The following is a 21,121-nucleotide window of genomic DNA, read 5'->3' on the forward strand; positions in this document are numbered from 1 at the left end:
TTATGTTAAAAATATTTTAAAGTTGTTTCTTGAGCTGAAAAAAAGGATGGGGGGAGGGGGGAGGGAAAAGAAAATGAATAAATTAAAGTAGATATAATCCAACAATACTTGCATTGTAAGCTCCAATAATTTTCTATTTTATAATCAAAACTTTATAGTAGTATTTTTAATTTGTTTCTTGGTCGGTCCATTCCTTTTTGCACCCTTATATTTTGGCACACTTCTTCTTTTAATCATATTCTCCACTGATCCCCCACCCACCCCCATCCCCTTGGTTAAGCATGGGGTATTATATATGGTGGTAATCAATGAGGGTTATGATGGTTGGAGTGGTAAATACATCATTATTTTTAATTAGAAAACTTGGATCCAAGTTTACCTGAGTATGAAATCGTCTTTATTAAGAAATATTTTATCTTTAATATAGGAGTTTTAGGTGCAAATTTAAATTTAATTGGACTCAATACAGATACGGAACCTCCGGGGGAAACAAAAAAATAATTATGGTAGTAATATGTGAGCACAATTGTCATTTGACAAGATAAATGTTAAATGTGTATTGGCCAAACAAATATAGACCTTATATTATTAACTGGATATCAAAGAAAAAAAATACAATTTTTTATTGTCCAAATAGCAAATCAGAAAGTTCACCTTCTTTACAATTATTATAACAGTATAGTTTTTTGGTAACTTAAAAATGCCAGTAAGTTAAATAGTTCATTATATATAATTGGTTATAATATGTCGATAATATAAATAAATTTAAACTATCGATTTCGATTTATGTAAGTTAAATTCGTAAAAATTAAAAAGGTAAAAACAAGAATTTTTTTTTTTGTATTAAGATTATGGATTCTTTAATTAGAAGTGGTTGGTTTTTCTAATTATGTCAATATATGGGCCACTTATTTGAGAAAAGGCGTATACAATTGTGCTATATTTTGTATCATTGACCTTTTCTTTGGTTATTTTTTGGTAACAACTAACAAGGAACTGCAACCACTAATCTTTGGATATGTTTTTGATAAATTTCGCTCTAATATAATAGTTTGCAAATATAGAAGATCTAAACCGCGATAAACACTTTTTTAATTTGATTGTTGTGGCCTTTTGTCAATATAAAATCAATTTTTACATTAAAACGTTGAATATTTTGCATTTAAGAAAAATATTTTACTAATGTATAGAGATAGGTGTCACTCTATTTTGACAAGAAAGGATATATTTCACTAATTTCCATGGAAAAAGATGTCAAAGACAGATTAATTAACTGTTAATATAACTAGTGTCAAAAACCTTTTATATATATACTTCTCCGTCCGTATTAATTGTCCACCTTACTAAATCAAAAAAGTATTAATTAAAATTTTTCTTATATTACTCTCGCAATTAATTTTTTTTTAGTGTTCACATTTGTTTGTGAAATTCTTATTTGTGACTTCTTAAGCATTATGCGGAAAAAAAAATGATCAATTAAAATAGAACGGAGGGAGTACAATCATTTTCATAAATTCAAAGAATTTAATTTTACTAAGCAAATATATCCTCCATGATCGGTGAACACTGAACCGTATAATCCGAATATGTCATTCTTGTAAAGTTACAATACATACATTAATTTCAAATATTCGAACAAGATAATGTTTAAACAAAACTCAAGACAAAGTATACAAAAAGAAGATGAAAATAGAAAGGAAATTAAAATTGTATGTGATCTTAAAAGTAAATATAATTTAGAATCAATTAACAAGTTTGATTTCTCATAAATTCACACCATCAATAGTAATTATCTCATGAAATCACTTTTTTGTTGTTGAAAAAATTATCTGAGATAATTATTATTAATTGAATAATTATATGAAAAAATTAACCTGTCAATTAACCAATCACATCGACCTTAGTAGTACAAGATAGTAACCTCCGAAAAATCGAAGCCAACGCCGCGCAAGATAACTCCTTAGCCTTGCTAAGCCCTTTACACTTCCTTCTTGTACTCCGCCTCCGGCCACCACCACTACCATCACCACCACCATCGCCACCGTCATTTCGACGAGGCAAATTCCTCTTTCTTTTACCATAACATTTTACATGAGATTTCTTCTCGTCACTCAAATTTACTTGATCTTCCCTTGAAAAAGTATAGCTCCTCAAATATAATTGCCTACACGAAATACTATCCACCACTTTCGGACCAGTATCACGACCAGGACCACGACCACGACCATGACCATGATCATGATTTTTTGAGCTAACCGACCTTATAAATTCGGCATCCGATTCGGGCCACTTGTACAAGTTTACGTAAGTGGCCCGGACCGGAGCACGAGCGTCGTTCACGCAATTCGATATGCATGCGGAGGCCATTTTTTTATTTTTCCTATCGACGTTTGGAATTAATTAAGAGTATTGTTTATATATATAGGGATGGAAAAGAAAGCTTATTTTTGAAGAGAAGTTTTTTAGTGGCATGGAGAAGGAGGGGTTGAGTTATATATGGTACAATTTATGCATTTTGGAGTGTAAGAAAAATGGTGTAGTAATAGGGGGGGGGGGGGGGGGGCGCAATAATTTGGCATCATTTGGGTTAATTGTGTGTGTGGAAGAGATTTGTCCAAATAATTCTTTACTTAAAGACAAGATAGAATAATTTAAGGAAATATATTTATCTTATATGTGTATTTGGTGATGCTTGAATCAAATTATATTCACCTTATCATAATTAAGTTATAAATATATTGTGTAATTTAAGGGAAAATATTTATATTATGTGTAGTTGGTGATGCTTGTATCAAAATATATTCACCCTATATCATAATTAAGTTAGAAATATATTATGTAATTTAAGGAAATAAATTTATATTATATGTGTATTTAGTGAAGCTTGTATCAAAATATATTCACTTTATCATAATTAAGTTATAAATATATTATGTAATTTAAGGAAAAAGATTTATATTATATGTGTATTTGGTGATGCTTGTATCAAAATATATTCACCTATCATAATTAAGTTATTACTATATTTTCTAATTTATCATGATTCTTTCTCCTTCTTCACCATAACTATTTTATTCATTGCTTTTCCAACTCTTTAATTTATTTTTGCAAATGTATCAAATCTCAAACAAAATAAGAAATATGTGAGAACTGAATTTGTTGTACTTTTTTTTTAAAAAAAAATAAAAAAATTTATAGTCATTTTTATTTATTAGAAAAAACATCCAGAAGTTGTCGTATTATGTGCCTTTTATAGTCAAATGTTTTAAGTGGTATATTGCCATTTTTCTAAAGCTTAGTTAATGAGTGGATAAAGTGTAATGTCAAATGTCATCTAGAATTTGGACAAAAATTTCAAAGCAACAAACTCCGAATGATTCTAGACAATGTTTTTAATTACGTTTTTTGGGTCAAGTTTTAAGATGAGTTGTACTAAAAATATTTTGAGACGTAAATGAAAGACGTAGATTAATAAGACTATTCTAATGTTAAATTTTTATTATTTTAAAAATATTTTGCAATAAATTATGTTTTTATTATTAGTGATGATATTTATACTTTATGTTATCATGTTTTTATATTATAGTATTTTTTCTAAAATATATAGATAGTTATATTGTCGTTAAAATTGATATGATAGAAATTTCATGGCACTATATTCTTGAGGCAACTTATTCATATTTTGTCATTGCTTTTATATCTTTTATCCTTTTCCTTTTTTGAAATATATAAATAACAATCGGTAAAAATATTAATTAAGGACGGAAAGAACAAATCAATGTGGATATCAATAATGAAATAGATGATAATTTCATTTTAAAGATTATTTCACCTATTATTAATAGTATAATTGACTAATAAACCACCCATAGTAAAATAATTGAAGGATCAAATATACAATTATAGTAGTAATGACTAATGACCATGTGATCTCTAAGCGGAAATTATACGTTCATCCCTACTCTCTCCGTTCCGTTTTAATTGTTATAATTTTTTTAAAATCAAATTATAAGAATTTTTATTAATATTTTACGGTGTAAATGTAATTTATCATATTTTTTGTATAATTTTTATATATTTAAATTTAAAATTTAAAATATTAAATTAATATAATTTAATTTAATTTTAAAAATTAGAGAAAATAACTTTTGAAAAAGTGCAACACTCAAAAGAATGGAGGGAGCACGTCTGAAAAGTCAAATATAACATTAATATTCATTTATTAAAGTAAATTCTCTTTTCGACCATCTAAAGGGACTCAAGAAACCTAATACTAGAGTTTGTCGAGTTGCCATTTTTATAATTCACCACGAAATTAATTAAACTTTACGAGTAAAATTCTTATATTCTTATTTATTGTTGAAATTACTATATTACATCTTTTGTTTAATTTTATTTGTGTACTATTTTTAAAATATATTTATTTATTTATTTCATTTATTACTTTTATAATATCAAGAAAGAATAAATATTTTATTTTTAAAAAAAAAATGTCATGTCGTCAAAAACATGAAAATCCCTTCTCAGATACCTAACAGAAAGAGCTGAGAATGAAAGGCATAAAACACATTCATAGAAAGTGATTTATGAGTAAAATTTTGTGTCTTCTTATTTATTGTTGAAATTACTATATTACCCCTTTTGTTTAATTTTATTTGTCCACTATTTTTAAAATATTTTTATTTATTTCATTTATTACTTTCATAATATCAATAAAATATAAATATTTTATCTTTTAAAAAAACGTCATGTTGTTTAAAACTTGAAAAAACCCTTTTTAGATACCAAAATAGAAAGAGCTGAGAATGAAAGGCATAAAATGCATTAAGCGAATGCGATTTATGAGTAAATTTTGTGTCTTCTTATTTATTGTTGACATTACTACATTACCCCTTCCGTTTAATTTTATTTGTCCACTATTTTTAAAATATATTCATTTATTTCATTTATTACTTTTATAATATTAAGAAAAGATAAATATTTTATCTTTTAAAAAAAGGTCATGTCATTGAAAACTTGAAAAACTTCTTCTCATATACCTAAATAGAAAGAGCAGAGAATGAAAGGCATAAATCGCATTCAGCGAATGCGATTTATGAGTAAAATTTTGTGTCTTCTTATTTATTGTTGAAATTACTATATTAGTCCTTCCGTTTAATTTTATTTATCCACTATTTTTAAAATTTATTTATTTATTTCATTTAATACTTTTATAATATCAAGAAAAGATAAATATTTTATCTTTTAAAAAAAATCATGTCGTTGAAAACTTGATAAAAACTCTTCTTAGATACCTAAATAGAAAGAGATAAGAATGAAAGGCATAAAACGGATTCAGCGAATGCGATTTATGAGTAAAATTTTGTGTCTTCTTTTTTAATTTTGAAATTATTATATTACCCCTTCCATTTATTTTTATTTGTCCACTATTTTTAAAATTTATTTATTTATTTCATTTATTACTTTTATAATATCAAGAAAAGACAAATTTTATCTTTTAAAAAAACGTCATATTGAAAACTTGAAAAACTCTTTCTCAGATACCTAAATAGAAAGAACTGAAAATGAAAGGCATAAAACGCATTCAGCGAATGAGATTTATGAGTAAAACGCATTCAGGTAATTTCGATTCACATTATTAATAATATTTTTAAAAAACAACAACGTGGTTTTGGCTTAGATCATTCATGTTGATGGAAGTTGGAGAAGTTAGAGAAAGTTGCATGGCATGGCCCTCCACAAAGAGCTTTTTTATTTATGTTGGCATGGCAATTGTATTAAATTTTGGCCACTTTTTTACTGTACCACAATATATGGCCTTTCTACTTCAATAATAAATAAATAAATAAATACTTCATAGATATTATTTCACTTTACGTCTATATCCAATGCTTCTACCACCATTATAAACTATAGAACAACAAAGAAATTGAAAGCCAAACAAAGTCATTCTGAATAGGCATAATACATAAACATGATCCTTAACTTAGCGTCAGCTGGCAACTATGACCTTTAACTTTGGATGTGCACAAGTAAACACTTAAATTCGTATAAAATTAAACAAATAGACACACTTGTCCTACATGGCATAATACACATAGGACGTCACGTAGGACAGAAATTGTCATGTAGGGTGCCATGTAGGATAAATGTGTCTATTTGTTCAATTTTATACAAGTTTAAGTGTCTACTTGTGCACATCCAAAGTTAAAGGTCATAGTTGTCAGCTGACACCACGTTAAGGGTCATATTTATGTATTATGTCTTTTGAATATCGAGATAAGACGGAAAGTCAATCGTTCCATGCTACATGTATGGGCCGCACACATTTCATCGATCGTCTGTCGTATATTTAAAGTGTATATATGTTGTATGCATGTACGTCGTATCATGTATGTGTGGCGGGCGGTTTAGTGATGATTATAATTTATAAAGTGTATGTAAATTGATCTTATCTACATTCACATGATTTTAGTTAGGTAAAGATATTATATATTTATTATGCGTGTGAATATAACGTATTTTATTATTATTATTCACACGGATATAGTATATGTCGCTATGTTTTGAAGCCAAATATTACTACATCTCGTAATGAAGCAAAAGTGTCGTTGATTTTCATAAATCTAAACGAAAATAGCACTATTATATATGAAAAGTATATCTACATATATACACACTATGTATACATGTATACGAAGTGTATATTGTATATATCTACACACACGCTACATTTTGACTATAATATGTCTTTTAATTTTACGTGGTCATCCAATTGTGATTATTTTACCACGATGACCACTTATATACTCTCCTCAAATAATTATATATTTGAACGGCTGCAAAGCAAAGAACAAAGGACACCAATTCCAAATCTTTAAAACAAGAAGTGCTCCAACTTGAACTACTTTTTCTACCTTTCTTCTTCTTCTTGTTGTTGTTTTGCCCTTTTTAGAGTGTGGCTTTTGACCACAAAGGGAGGAAAGGACGTGAATGGTCCACAAAAATAGGCTTTGACTCTTAGAATCTATTATTGTAGCCCACTTAATGCAAAAGCCCAAATCAAATCTACTAGTGTAATGACACCTTTTGCCCCACCCCCAAGTCGTTTTTGGGGTCGTCATTTAATTTGTACCCGATAGTTTAAGGGGGAAATTGTAACTTTATCCATTTCGAGTAAAACTTCAAACATTCATAATAGAAGTTATAAAAATTCTCCTTTGAATTTTCATAACTTCTATTATGAATAAGGCAAGTGAAACTTTAACGTCATGAATACTTCCAATGTCATGATTTGGAACTTGCATTATTTAGCTTTTGAATACCTCGTGCCATGTAGGACGAATGTGTACTAGATCATATATGATATTTTGAACTATTACTATGAATAGAGTACTTTCTTATTACCAGAATGACTTTATTAAAACTTCAAACGTGACTAAAGTGGAGTGAGATGAGATAGAGATTCTTGAAGCATCTTTTAACTTGTCTTCTCAAGGACAAGCAAGTCTGCCAAGTTTATTAAGAATTGGGTTTTGGATTTTATTTTTGAAAAATTTATGAATTTCGAATTGCATATCAGATTTAGTATTAGGGATGTTTGGATTTGAAAATCCCATTTACTTATGTCCTATTTAGCCTTGCTCATATCATACGTGTAATGCTAATAAGTCTAATTTCAAAGGTCAATAGATTAATATTCCGTTGTCCTACCCATTATAGTATTGAGTCTAATATGGTATTGCATGGCATGAGCAGTAAGGTGACCTCAAGACTCAATCTTGATTAACAACAGAAAGTTATACATTCTAAGGAGCAAACTGTTATGTGAATTAGTGTTTTCATTGTTATTGTACGTCTTAAATGCTCAAAAGTCAAAATCGAAAATTTAAAACCAAACTTAAGAAATCTAATCCGAACACCCTAATATGTACGTAGTTATCTCTCATGCAATAAGCACCAAACTCTGATTATGCAATTCTTTTCCTTTTCTTTATTACTCCATGCAATTTTTATCAATTAGTATTTAATAATTAATTGTTTCGCTGAAATTTCAATAATAATTAAGTTTTAACTAATAAGATCTCAAGATAATTACAAGGAGCGTAGTAATTAAGATAGTGACATAATCACTCATCACTATCATTAAAATAATTTTTAAAGATAAGCAAGCATATCAACTAGTCATTTTGCTTTTCACATTCCAAGATATTATTACTTAGCAATGATTTTAACTACTTCAAGTCTGCATTTACATCCAATTTAATAATTCATAATAGATTATTAAATTCTGATTATTTTATCTTATAAGAAACTATTATTCTGATTAGATGTCTTGACTGATATAAACTTACATATTAAAATAGGAATAGGTCTAAAATTAAATTGTCTATGGGGTTTATTAAATGATCCATTTTGCCCATTGTTTAAAGTTAGGTCAATCATGCTTTTGTTGTTACAAAACTAGCCCAATTTATAGAAAAATGTAATAAGTACCTCTTTAATTATGACCGAAAACTCACTTATTTTTTGTAAAAAAATAATTCCTTCATGTCAAACTTGCCCATAGTGTCACGTATTTAATTTGGTTAGATGTCCACATCAAAATTGTCATGACTGTTATTATAACAAGTTATTTCATCGTAGAGGAAATTTTCAACTTGCCTATTTCATCAAATACGTTGCCAAACATCTCTATATTATAGTTAAACATAATTTGGAAAATTGACTAATTATATAGGTCATAAAAATATTCCATAAAATAATTCACTTAAGGAAAGGAAGTATTCATACAGCTAACAAATACAATAATGAATATTCGAAAGCCAGTAAATTTAGTACTCAAGGCATTGCTTCTTATTTAAGACTTATTAATCCTTTTGCAAACGTTTATTGATGAGTCAGTGATTTTTCAAAAATAATCTTTCGATTCCATAAAAATAGAAATAAAATTATATATATTCTATGGTTTATCAAAAACAGTCTTTCAATCCTACGAAAATAGAAATAATATCTATGTATGCGAATTTAAATTAGTGGGACTAATAAATTTTGAATACTGAATGATTATTAAACTAATAAAAACTGCAGCACCAAAGCTTCGAAAACTATTTTAGTATTACAAACAAAAAGGCAACAGAAAAATAAAAACTAATTGATTATATTCACTTGTGAAGAACAGCCAAATAAGCTTTTTGGGACTCATGGTTGAGTCATTTTCGAGTAAGATGAGAAATTCTGAAAAGTGTAATGGGCCAAAAGCATACGATAAAAAGTCACAATTATCAAATGCCACTTCTTTGGTGGTTCAAAAATATATTTGGTTCTAACATGTAGCAATGAGTTGTAATCAAGAAAATTATAGCTATAGATCTCTAATTAAGTTCAAACTACAATTATTTTTGAAATTTTCTTTCAAAAAATTTATCAATTAAGAAGTTGAGAAATCCAAAAATAGAGTCAATTTCACTTCACCAGAAATTCTGGTATGATATCTATAGGGAAAAAAAGACTTTTTCTACGAGAAAATAAAGAGAAAACATTTATTATATAACTTATCATTAGTAAACGATCATTTGAATAATCAACTACTTTTAATTTTCCAGGAATTTACTTGCATCATCTTTCATCAGACTTTATAACAAGTACACAAATATATACTCCACCACTTGTAGATTGTATTTCATAAATATATTGACAATATCATAGATAATTAACAAATCACCATCACATCCCCGTCATATTAAAATAAGTAAAACATAATAATATGTTGGAGTTAAAGATTCTTCTCTTGTTTTTGTTTGGCACATTATTGTCAATGTCAACTTAGGTTTGTAGCATTAATTTATACACTTTTTGACAATCTTATTCCAAAATGACCCACTAAGTATATGCTCTCATTCTTTACAAAAGTGTTTGCTTAGAGGAAGGGTTTATCAGAAATAATTTTTCTATTTTTACGAGGTAAAGATAAGGTTTATGTATACTTTACCTTTTTTAGACCCCACTTGATTATCTCGAATATGTTATTATTTTTGTACAAACAAAATTCATTTTTTTCAAAGAAAGAAGATTTTACTCAAAATAATATTTCAAAACTTTAATTTTCTATTACGAAGAATTATTCTTCATGTGTTTAGCTATTTTAATTAATTTTTTACAAAGTAATTAGGTTAATTATAATTCACGGGGCAAATAAATGTAATTTATACAACTTGAAGCAATGATCTTATGAGCTGTACTGTGTACTCCATGGATACTTCTTTGTTTATACTACTGTACCAAAAATACCCTCTCTTTTATAATTTTTCATAGAGGACAATATGAATTTCGAACTTCAATAAATTATTAATTTGTCTTGTGCTTGTTTCAGTATCTGTACGATCTAGATGTACAATGGACCCCTAATATGTTTTCTCTAGTTGATATAATAATTGAGTAGCTCAATTATTCATATTTTACCAACTTACAATATAGTATAGTTGAAATTTTCTAATCTAGATGCACTTCCAATTCTTTTACTCTCTTTTCTTGAATTCCTAACGTAATAAAAAAAATCTTTAAAAGACCATGTGGATTAATCTAATGTAATTTTACATAACTTTATTATCTAATGTATATTTGTTCCTGTTAAATTTATATGTCATATTCTTCTTTTAGTCTACAATAATAATAACATAATCAGTAAAATTTATGTAGGGTTTAACGACTGTGATATGTATGTACTCTTGTTCCTGACTTATGAAAATAGAGAATTTATTTCAGATAGATCCTCGACTCAAGTAATTGCATATCCAAAATAGTAAGAAAAAAAATACAATAATTAAAAATCATATATAAAATAATAGAGAAAAGAACAACAATAACAAATAATACAATAACAAAGCAAGACAAGATTAAGGTAAAACAATAAATATAAGAACAAAATCAAAGAATAGGGTAGCATAAGAGTACTTGTTATAAAGTCTGATGGGGTATAACAAAATCTTCTCATTGGGGCATAATGCATATGCATGCACATCTCCTCTTCACATATAACTATCTTAGCCACGCCTCTTGCATTTTGTTCACCACGAAGATCAGTTCTACCTTATTCTAGCTAGATATTTTCATTCCTAATCCTATCTTAACTATTATATCGATACATCCATCTCAACATTTATATTTTTGCTACTTTCATCTTTTGATATGTGAGTTCTTGACGTGCTGACATTTATCCTCATACAACGCAGTTGGTCTAACAACCGCTTTATAAACATACCTTTAAAGACTTGGTGACACATTTTTACCACACAAGACACTGAAAGTGAGCCTTCAGTTCATCCACCCTTGCTCTAATATGACGTGTAACATCATCTTCAATCTCCACATTAGCTTAGATAATTTGATTGTCCTAGATACTTGAAATTACCTCTCTTGGAGATGACTTGTGTATCAATCCTCACGTACACATCCACCTCATGAGTTACAACATTAATTGAACTTGAACTCAAAGTACTTTGTCTTAGTCCTGCTCAACTTGAATCCTTTAGACTCTAAGGTCTGTCTCCATATCTCCAACTTATCGTTATACTTTTCTTTTACTCTATTTTTAAAAAGCTATCTTACTTTTATATGTGTAATTAATTTAACATTAAAATTTTCATTTTAACCTTAAAGAAGATAATGTTTAACTGCACAACAATCTATAATTATTGTAGAGCACAAATTTATTTTTTTCCCTTTTAAACTCACGTTAAATTAAATATCGTCACATATGTAAATTGAGGTATACTGAATTTTTTATTAATACTCATATCATTCCAATTTATGTGACATTATTTCAATTTCGAGAGTTGAATCATTTAATTTTGATTATGAATTCAAACATTTGTTAATCAAAAGTCAACAGTAAGTAATTGCATTAATCCGATATTGTATGACTATATTATTGATAGATAATCAAAACCATAGCGGCATAGATTAGTGTAATTAGTTGGATCCAACAAATTACTAACAACACTTTCGTATACCATATAATTACTCTTGTTCAAAATTTAAATGGTCTAACCGTAAAAAATGATTATCGTTGATAAGGGACCCACAATTATTATTTTTCGGGTGCATACAAGACAAGGTAAATCTTATTTAATATAATAATCCATAAATTATATAAAATAGGTAAATCATATTTAAGAAAATTTTATATGACGAACTTGATTGAAAAATACGTAAAATTTTGAACTTAAAACCCTCATTTGGTAATAATTTAGTATACCATATAATTAATGTATCCAAAATTTAAATGACCTAATAGTAAAACGTCATTTTTCGGGTGCATATAAGGTACAACTCGTTTCAATGTAATAGCTCGCTAGACAAGATAGATAAATCATATTTGAAAAATTTAGTGCGGTAACTCAACCAGAAAAACATGCAGATTTCAAACTTGATCCCACCCCAACCTTTGGTAACAATTTAGTATACCAAATAATTACTCTTATCCGAAATTTAAATGATCTTACAAAAAAAGTAATACTGATAAGGGAATCCATATATGTCATTCTTTGAGTGCATACAAGCTAAGGTAAAGCTTGATTCAATGTAATAGCCCGCAAATCACACAGATATGCAAATCATAGTAGGTAAGTTTTGTGTGACGAGCTCGATCAAGAAAACACGTAGAATTTCAAACCTAAAATCCCTTATTTAGGAGATTACCTGCTCAACCAACTCAATCACTCTTACGAATTTACAAGTAAATTTTATTTCTCCCCATTTTAATTATTAATGAATAAGCATTATATAAACTTCCTAAAACAAAGGAGACCTACCATAGATTCAAAATAAAATAAAGTAATAATATTATAAAATACACCTAGTAAAAGTATACAAAGAAGGGAATATGCTGTATCCCTATGCATCACTCTTTGTATTATTCTAAACCCTTTTCTTTAGCACAAGGTAAGCACCTAGAAATTTCTCTTTTCATTAAATATGATTAATTAAGATTAATTCTAAAAAAGATTAACTTAAACCTAGAGTAGTTGATCCACTGTCCTACCACAATTCCATCCAGATATCAGCATCCAATAGAAACTTGACACGTCATCTTAGAAGCCGTATACCGCAGGAGATTTCTAAATGCTTAATACGTGGCGAATTCTTATTGGTCGAGCAATGTAGGCAAACCCACTTCTCCCTAAATCGATTCCGTAACGGGTCGAAGCATTTATGGGTTAATATAAGATAATGCCCTGCCTACCAAATTACTCGAAATGACAAAAATAACCCTTGAACACTTGAAAAATGATGGATTAATCATTTTCCCCTTTTTATTGGAAGATAATTCAAAAGGCAAAATTATATGCAATTAAGCAATTAATTTGTTGAGATCATTAAAAATGTGTAATAAAGCAATGAATTATATTATACAAGTCGTATAAATCTCAATATTAAATGTTATTAAATCATAAGAACAAACATGTTGTGTGAATTTAATATGAAGTATCAATATACTTCTCTATCGTGTTATTACCAGTATGTTAAAACGTTATCTTAAACTTCAAATATTGTGATTATTTTTAATATTTATATTGTTGATACTTTTTATAATATTTTTTAACTCTTGCATTTACTTCAAATCATTTTCTGCAAAATGATTTTCTTAAATCGAAAGTCTTTCTCAAACAATACAGCTCACCTTCCTCAAATTCCACTTGTAAAAATACATTGGGTATATTGTTACAATAATTCTCCAAAATATTGCCATGTTAATAAATAAATATTTCTGAATTATTTTTGCTTTTAAATAATTATAATATCAAAAAGGGCAAAACAGTCAATTTACAAAACGATGGAGCTTTCTAGACCATTTATCTTGTAAATATCAAAAAGCTGAAGAAAAAGAAAAGTTTGAAATAAGAATTAGAATAATAGAGAGTCCATTAAAAGTGAGAAAGTACGCAGAAGCCCGATCTATAAGCCTCTCCTTTTTTTCACCTTCTTCCGATTATTCTATTTATAATTAATTTCTGTTATTTGGTTAAAGTAATAAAGAGGCAGAGATCTCTTTATTTTTCGATTCTCTCACTCTACAGTTTCCCGAGAGATAGAGGGAGAGGCGCACAATAACTATCCAAAGTTCCGGTGCAGACGAATAACTTTCATTCTCTCGTATTCTTCTTCTCCAACACGACGAACGAATCTCCACTTTTCTGGTAAATTCGGCTTCCTTAATCATTTATTTTGATTATGTATTTGTGTTTTTTAAATCTAGAAGCTTCTGGTGTAGTTCCGATTGTTGTAGATCTTAGATTTTTGACCTATTTTGAGCTTTGAAACAGTGAAATTCATTTGATCGTGAGTTTTTGTTTCTGATTTTCGATTTTGACTGCATTTCAGGAGAATTTTTATCGTATTAGGAGATTTTGACTGGTTATTTATTAGATTTGGTAGATTCTGGAGGTTATAAATGGGGAAAGGAGGTGAAAATTATGGGAAAAGGGAGAATTTAGGTGGTAAGAGTGTGTCGGATAAGGAAGTGTTTCCGGTGTGGTCGAAAGATGTGAAGGAGTGTGAGGAGAAGTTTGAGGTGAAAAGAGATTATGGATTGTCTGAGGATGAGGTTGTTAAAAGGAGGCAGATCTATGGTTTTAATGAATTGGAGAAGCATGAAGGGCAGTCGATTTTGAAGTTGATTTTAGATCAGTTTAATGATACGTTAGTTAGGATTTTGCTTGGTGCCGCGGTGATTTCGTTTGTTTTGGCTTGGTTAGATGGAGAGGAAGGTGGTGAGAAGGAGATCACGGCTTTCGTGGAGCCTTTAGTGATTTTCTTGATCTTAATTGTCAATGCTGCAGTTGGTGTGTGGCAAGAGAGTAATGCCGAAAAGGCCTTGGAGGCATTGAAGGAAATTCAGTCAGAGACTGCATGTGTTATACGTGACGGTAAAAGAATTTCTAGTTTGCCTGCTAAAGAGCTTGTACCTGGGGATATTGTTGAGTTGAAAGTTGGAGATAAAGTACCAGCTGATATGAGGGTTCTGCGTTTGATCAGTTCGACTCTCCGGCTTGAACAGGGATCACTGACTGGTGAGAGTGAGGCAGTTAGTAAGACCACTAAAGCTGTAGCGGAGGATGTTGATATCCAAGGGAAGAAATGTATGGTGTTTGCTGGAACGACTGTGGTGAATGGAAATTGTATTTGTTTGGTAACTCAAATAGGGATGGATACCGAGATAGGGAAGGTGCACTCACAGATTCATGAAGCAGCACAAGAAGAGGAAGATACTCCGTTGAAGAAAAAGCTAAATGAGTTTGGAGAAGCTTTGACTGTCATAATTGGTATCATCTGTGCTTTGGTTTGGCTGATCAACGTCAAATATTTCCTCACTTGGGAGATTGTTGATGGGTGGCCCAGGAATTTCAAGTTTTCATTTGAGAAGTGCACTTATTATTTTGAAATTGCAGTGGCACTGGCTGTTGCTGCCATTCCAGAAGGTCTGCCAGCAGTTATTACAACTTGTTTGGCACTTGGCACACGGAAGATGGCTGCTAAGAATGCACTTGTTCGAAAATTGCCTAGTGTAGAAACTCTTGGTTGTACAACTGTTATTTGCTCAGACAAAACAGGAACATTGACTACTAATCAGATGGCTGTTTCCAAGCTTGTTGCTATGGGTGCCAAGGCTAACACAGTGCGATCATTCAATGTTGAAGGGACCTCATATGATCCCTTTGATGGAAAGATACAAGATTGGCCAATGGGTCGTATGGACTCTAACCTAGAAATGATAGCAAAAATTGCTGCTGTCTGCAATGATTCTGGAGTTGAAAAATCTGGTCAGCACTATGTTGCCAGCGGACTGCCCACTGAAGCAGCACTAAAGGTACTGATTTTATATTTGAATTGGATTGCTTCTCTTACTCTTACCATATTAGTATCTGTGCTCTCTATCCACTATGAGAGTGTATTATGCTAGACTAGTATTCAGTTACTCTAAACTTTATTTATGAGATAGATATGGTCATTTATCCTTGTCTGGAATGTGGATTTGTGATTTATCAATATCTTTTACTGAACATTAGATTTCTGACCTTAATATTATTTAGTATCCATCTCTACTTAATTTATGTTGCACACCACCCTCTCCCTTCCCAACACAAACATAAAAATGAATTAAGTAAATTATCCCTGATCTACATTGCTTAATATAGTTATATGCTTCAAAAACTTTTTTATCTTTCTTAAAGCTTTTCTGTGACTTATTTAGAGTTTCTTGATTTGATTTAAGGTTCTGGTCGAGAAAATGGGACTTCCTGACGGAGTCAGCTCCATATCCTCTTCAAGTGCCAAAGATGGCCTCCGTAAGTTGTGGTTCCTGTTCTATTATTGCTATTATGTACACAATGGGTCTTCGTTTACAATGCAATGTGGCCTAACTTCAATTAGCTGATTGTAGGTTGCTCTTACACATGGAACAAAATTGAAAAGCGTATTGGTACTCTTGAATTTGATCGTGATAGGAAATCCATGGGTGTCATAACATCTTCCACCTCTGGAAGAAAGTCATTACTTGTGAAGGTGGACTCTTTATTTCCTTGGATTTTCTAATTCATTTCGGATTTCCTACACCGTTTAATTGTTCTTGACACTTTTGAAGCTCAATGCATCAATAACATTTATATTTTTGATTCATATGTTGCTTCATTTTCAGGGTGCGGTTGAAAATCTGTTGGAAAGAAGCTCCTATGTGCAACTGCAAGACGGTTCTGTTGTTGAGTTGGATAGTTCTTCCAGGAATCATATAATGCAAAGCCTTCATGAAATGTCCTCGAAAGCATTACGTGTCCTTGGTTTTGCATACAAGGAGGATCTACAGGAATTCGCAACCTATAATGGTGATGAAGACCATCCAGCTCATCAGCTTTTACTCAATCCTGCTAATTACCCTTCCATTGAGAGTAAACTCATATTTGTTGGCTTGGCTGGGATAAGGGTAAGTTAGTTAACTTGCTTTCTCTTGACTGTTGGTTTCAGTTTTGTGCTAAAACCTTCCTCTGTTGGGAGCATCAAGATATTGAACGAATACTTGTCATGTTGTCAAAGGATCCTCCTAGAAAAGAGGTACGTCGTGCAATTGAGGATTGCAGAGAAGCTGGCATTCGAGTTATGGTTATTACAGGAGATAACAAGAATACAGCAGAAGCTATCTGCCGTGAGATAGGTGTCTTTGGAAGCCATGAAGATATCAGTTCGAGGAGCTTAACTGGAAAAGAATTTATGGAGCTTGCAAACCCCAAAGCACATATAAGGCAAAGTGGAGGTCTCTTATTCTCCAGAGCTGAGCCAAGGCATAAACAAGATATAGTGAGATTGCTTAAAGATGATGGTGAGGTGGTTGCAATGACTGGGGATGGAGTCAATGATGCACCTGCTCTAAAATTGGCTGATATTGGGATTGCAATGGGAATCGCTGGAACTGAGGTAAAAGATGATGTTCCTAGTACTAGAATTTGTGAGCAATATCAATGGTGACATGTATCTAGGAGAATATATCCCCTGCAGTATTTAACAGCAAACAGTAATAATATATTTAACAGTGGTAGGCATAAAGTATAGTTTCTCTCTGCCCCATCAATGTCTACACCCTTTCGCGATCACCTGAACTCTTGTCCTGGATGACTGTATAATGATGTGTCTCCCAGTTTGAGGCTAACTTATCACTGTATATGCACATGTTACTTTTGGGCTACTTCTCTGTTGGTTGATGTGCTTACAAATAGAAACTTATCTTCAGTTTGCTGCAATAGGATCTTTTATTATATCAAATTCTTGTACCAATTTGAAATGTCATTTTCGATACACAATTCCTGAAGATTTTGATGGGTTTGGGGATAAATGGATCCGATGGATAGATACATGTATGTATATATGTCATGTTACTTATGGTTGATTTTTCTCCCAGGTGGCAAAGGAAGCATCTGACATGGTTTTGGCAGATGATAATTTTAGTACAATTGTAGCTGCTGTGGGTGAAGGCAGGTCCATTTATAACAATATGAAGGCTTTCATCAGGTTTATTTTCTCCCTCATCTCCTTCAGTTGGCAAGATTTCTATTGATGGTACTGTTGATTGGATGTTATTGTATTTCTATCATTTTGGGTTGATAGTCCCTTTGAACCATGTGCTATTTCCAGCTTTCTGCAAACCACCACAATCAATTCCACCAACTTTAGTGTGTGTATTAATCTATTGGAAAGCTTTTCATTGAGTATGATACGATATCATATAATCAATGAAAAGCTTTTCACTGAGTATGATTCCTAGTTGTGGAGAACTTGAATTAAGCTTTAGTTCTTCTTGTTCAGTTTCATGCGACCAGATCCTTGAGTTAACTCACTAGGATAAGTCGGCTATCACCCTTTTGGACTACACTCTAGTGACAGCTGTTCCATGTTTTATCTTTGTATTTATTTATTTAAAAAGGGAGTATCTAGTTCTCTTGATTGAACTTTTTGAATTAATATCTTTAGTCCGTGTAATGCATGATGCCATCACTGATAGTGCATCACTATAGAAGTGCATTCATTGATGATTTATCTTGCTGTAGGTACATGATTTCCTCCAACATTGGTGAGGTCGCCTCTATTTTCCTTACTGCTGCCCTAGGCATTCCTGAAGGTCTTATTCCAGTTCAGCTTCTGTGGGTCAACCTTGTCACTGATGGACCCCCTGCTACAGCATTGGGATTTAATCCACCAGACAAAGATATAATGAAGAAACAACCAAGGAGAAGTGATGATTCATTGATCAGTGCATGGATTTTATTTCGCTATCTGGTTTGCACTCTATTTATTTATTTATTTTATTTTCCTCTTTCTACTTCTGTTTGTGAGAATGAAATCCTGATGCTCATCGTTTCTAAATGCTTGACGCAGGTAATTGGGTTGTATGTTGGTGTAGCAACTGTGGGTGTTTTTATCATCTGGTTCACTCATGACTCTTTCCTTGGCATTGATTTAAGTAAAGATGGCCACAGTCTTGTCACATATTCCCAGCTTTCTAATTGGGGTCAGTGCAAAACCTGGAACAATTTCACCGCCTCACCTTTCACTGCAGGATCAGAAGTGATCAGTTTTGATAACCCGTGCGATTACTTTGTGGAAGGCAAGGTCAAAGCCATGACCCTTTCCCTCTCTGTATTGGTTGCAATTGAAATGTTCAACTCCCTTAATGCCCTTTCGGAAGATGGAAGCCTTTTGTCAATGCCACCATGGGTCAACCCATGGCTTCTTTTGGCCATGTCGGTCTCATTTGGGCTGCACTTTTTGATCCTCTACGTGCCTTTCCTTGCTCAAATATTTGGTATTGTTCCACTGAGCCTGAATGAGTGGCTGTTAGTATTGGCCGTTGCATTACCCGTCATACTGATCGATGAGATTTTGAAGTTGATTGGAAGGTGCACAAGTGGTATTAGAAGTGGAAGGAGTCCTACAAAGCAGAAGGAAGAGTAGAGGCAAAACATTGTCAAGAATACCATAAATGTGTTGGAACTTATCATTATTGACAGAGCTTATGTTATTCATACCCGCAAGTGGGGTTTGATTAGCCTATTCTCTTGGTCCTTCCTCTTTGGCCCAACCCAGTCGCGTTGGTGGGGACCTTGCTGATTTAATTAGATTCATTTAGACATTTTCTGATGATAGAATTAGTTTTGATATTGAAGTTTTTTTCCTTTTCCCTTATCTGACAGGACGATAGCTTTTATACTGATCCTCTCAATTTTATATTTGGCGCATCCTATTGCTGAATCACTTGTTTGGGTGTGTATGATGAATTTTTGGACTGGCATAACCTAACCAAGTAAGTGCATCGAGTGGTGTTACAGTTGAGAATCTAGAGCACCCATTTAAAATACCAGACTTCAAAACATGTATATTTGTTTGAGGGCACATGTGATGTTACTTTGTTTACGTGAATGGCTATTCAGTACTACTCACTCACCTTAATTATTTCGTTTGCTTCCATAGCTACGTATGATGATGATGAAGTTCAGAGTCATTACAAGGCACTATGGAAAAGCTATAGTCAAGTTATAGACTATGTTAACTTTCAATTTTACGCGTATGATAAGGGAACCACTCTGTCTCAATTCATGGACCATGTCTCTACTCAAAGATCAAATTATGAATGGGGAAGGATCTTGTAAAATATTTTCTCTCTTATTTTATGTTTATCGCATCTTCCCGCCAACCTAACATCCCCAACCCCTACTTCTTGACCATCCCTGGCCCACCCCCTTCCATCTCATCCCCGTAGTTTTTTGCTAGATTACATATAGAGAAAAGACATAAAGTGACACCTGAACTTATCCCGAATTTTCAAAAAGACACTTGAACTATGCGGGCGTTCTATTACCCCACTAAACAATTTTGAACTGATATTATTACATCATTTTTTGTTCACCTTACATAGAGAGTGAACAATCTAAAATAACTAATATAATTTTATTTTTCAAGTATTTTATTATAAATATATTTTCTTATTATTTTACTAACTTTTTTTCCTTATTATTTTTTCTCTTTCTTTCTTTTTTCTTCTTCAAAAATCCATATTGAAGTTTCTCACTTTCAATGTCACCATTTTTACCGTAACTTCACCTTTCTTTTTTTTTTACTACTATTAGTTTTACTCTCTTTAATTTTAAAACTTCATCTAAATATTTTTTTTTATCCAATTTCAATCAAGTTCTTTCAATTTTCAGGGAATTTATTGATTCTTTTTTAAATTATTATTTCTAATTTTGAAGTTCTATGAAAAAGAGTAATTGATAATGACTTCAAAATTTTAAATTTTCTTAGAAAAATAATTAATTTTGTTATCAATAATTCAATAAAGTCTAGAAAATAGTATGATTTTTTTAAATAGAAAAATCATTGAAATAAAGAATTTGATTGGAGAAGAAGAAGAAAAAGAAAAGAAAAAAAGGAGAGAGGGGTTCAACTTGACGTGGGGGTGGGGGGTAGGGTGAGGGTGGGAGGTGAAGAAAAAGAAAAAAAATTAAATTAAAATTAAAATAAGTCAAAAATTAAGAGAGAGGTAAAGAAAAAACTTAAAATGAATTTATTTTTATATTTT

General features: G+C 31.1%; 2 protein-coding genes across 2 annotated transcripts; one reads left to right on the forward strand and one right to left on the reverse strand.

Annotated features, from left to right (window-relative positions):
- Positions 1-1,598: 1,598 nt before the first annotated feature.
- LOC125844664 (uncharacterized) lies at positions 1,599-2,468 on the reverse strand. Its single transcript, XM_049523980.1, has one exon. It carries the CDS (start codon positions 2,365-2,367, stop codon positions 1,882-1,884), a length of 486 nt encoding a protein of 161 aa, XP_049379937.1. The 5' UTR covers positions 2,368-2,468; the 3' UTR covers positions 1,599-1,881.
- Positions 2,469-14,031: 11,563 nt separating this feature from the next.
- Positions 14,032-19,712, forward strand: LOC125845615 (calcium-transporting ATPase 4, endoplasmic reticulum-type-like). Its single transcript, XM_049525169.1, has 9 exons — positions 14,032-14,198; positions 14,383-15,868; positions 16,274-16,346; positions 16,442-16,563; positions 16,697-16,978; positions 17,089-17,466; positions 17,948-18,057; positions 18,594-18,822; positions 18,922-19,712. Exons 2-9 carry the CDS (start codon positions 14,453-14,455, stop codon positions 19,495-19,497), a joined length of 3,186 nt encoding a protein of 1,061 aa, XP_049381126.1. The 5' UTR covers positions 14,032-14,198; positions 14,383-14,452; the 3' UTR covers positions 19,498-19,712.
- Positions 19,713-21,121: the final 1,409 nt, after the last annotated feature.

Source organism: Solanum stenotomum, chromosome 11 (genome assembly GCF_019186545.1).
Source record: "Solanum stenotomum isolate F172 chromosome 11, ASM1918654v1, whole genome shotgun sequence".
NCBI lineage: Eukaryota > Viridiplantae > Streptophyta > Magnoliopsida > Solanales > Solanaceae > Solanum > Solanum stenotomum.

Excerpts from the sequence above, each read along its gene's own strand:
- LOC125844664 (XM_049523980.1), bottom strand. The coding sequence starts at position 2,367 with ATGGCCTCCGCATGCATATCGAATTGCGTGAACGACGCTCGTGCTCCG.
- LOC125845615 (XM_049525169.1), top strand. The coding sequence starts at position 14,453 with ATGGGGAAAGGAGGTGAAAATTATGGGAAAAGGGAGAATTTAGGTGGT. Across the intron at positions 16,347-16,441 it reads AAGTGCCAAAGATGGCCTCC|GTTGCTCTTACACATGGAAC; the intron begins GTAAGTTGTGGT and ends AGCTGATTGTAG. Across the intron at positions 18,823-18,921 it reads GGATTTTATTTCGCTATCTG|GTAATTGGGTTGTATGTTGG; the intron begins GTTTGCACTCTA and ends TGCTTGACGCAG.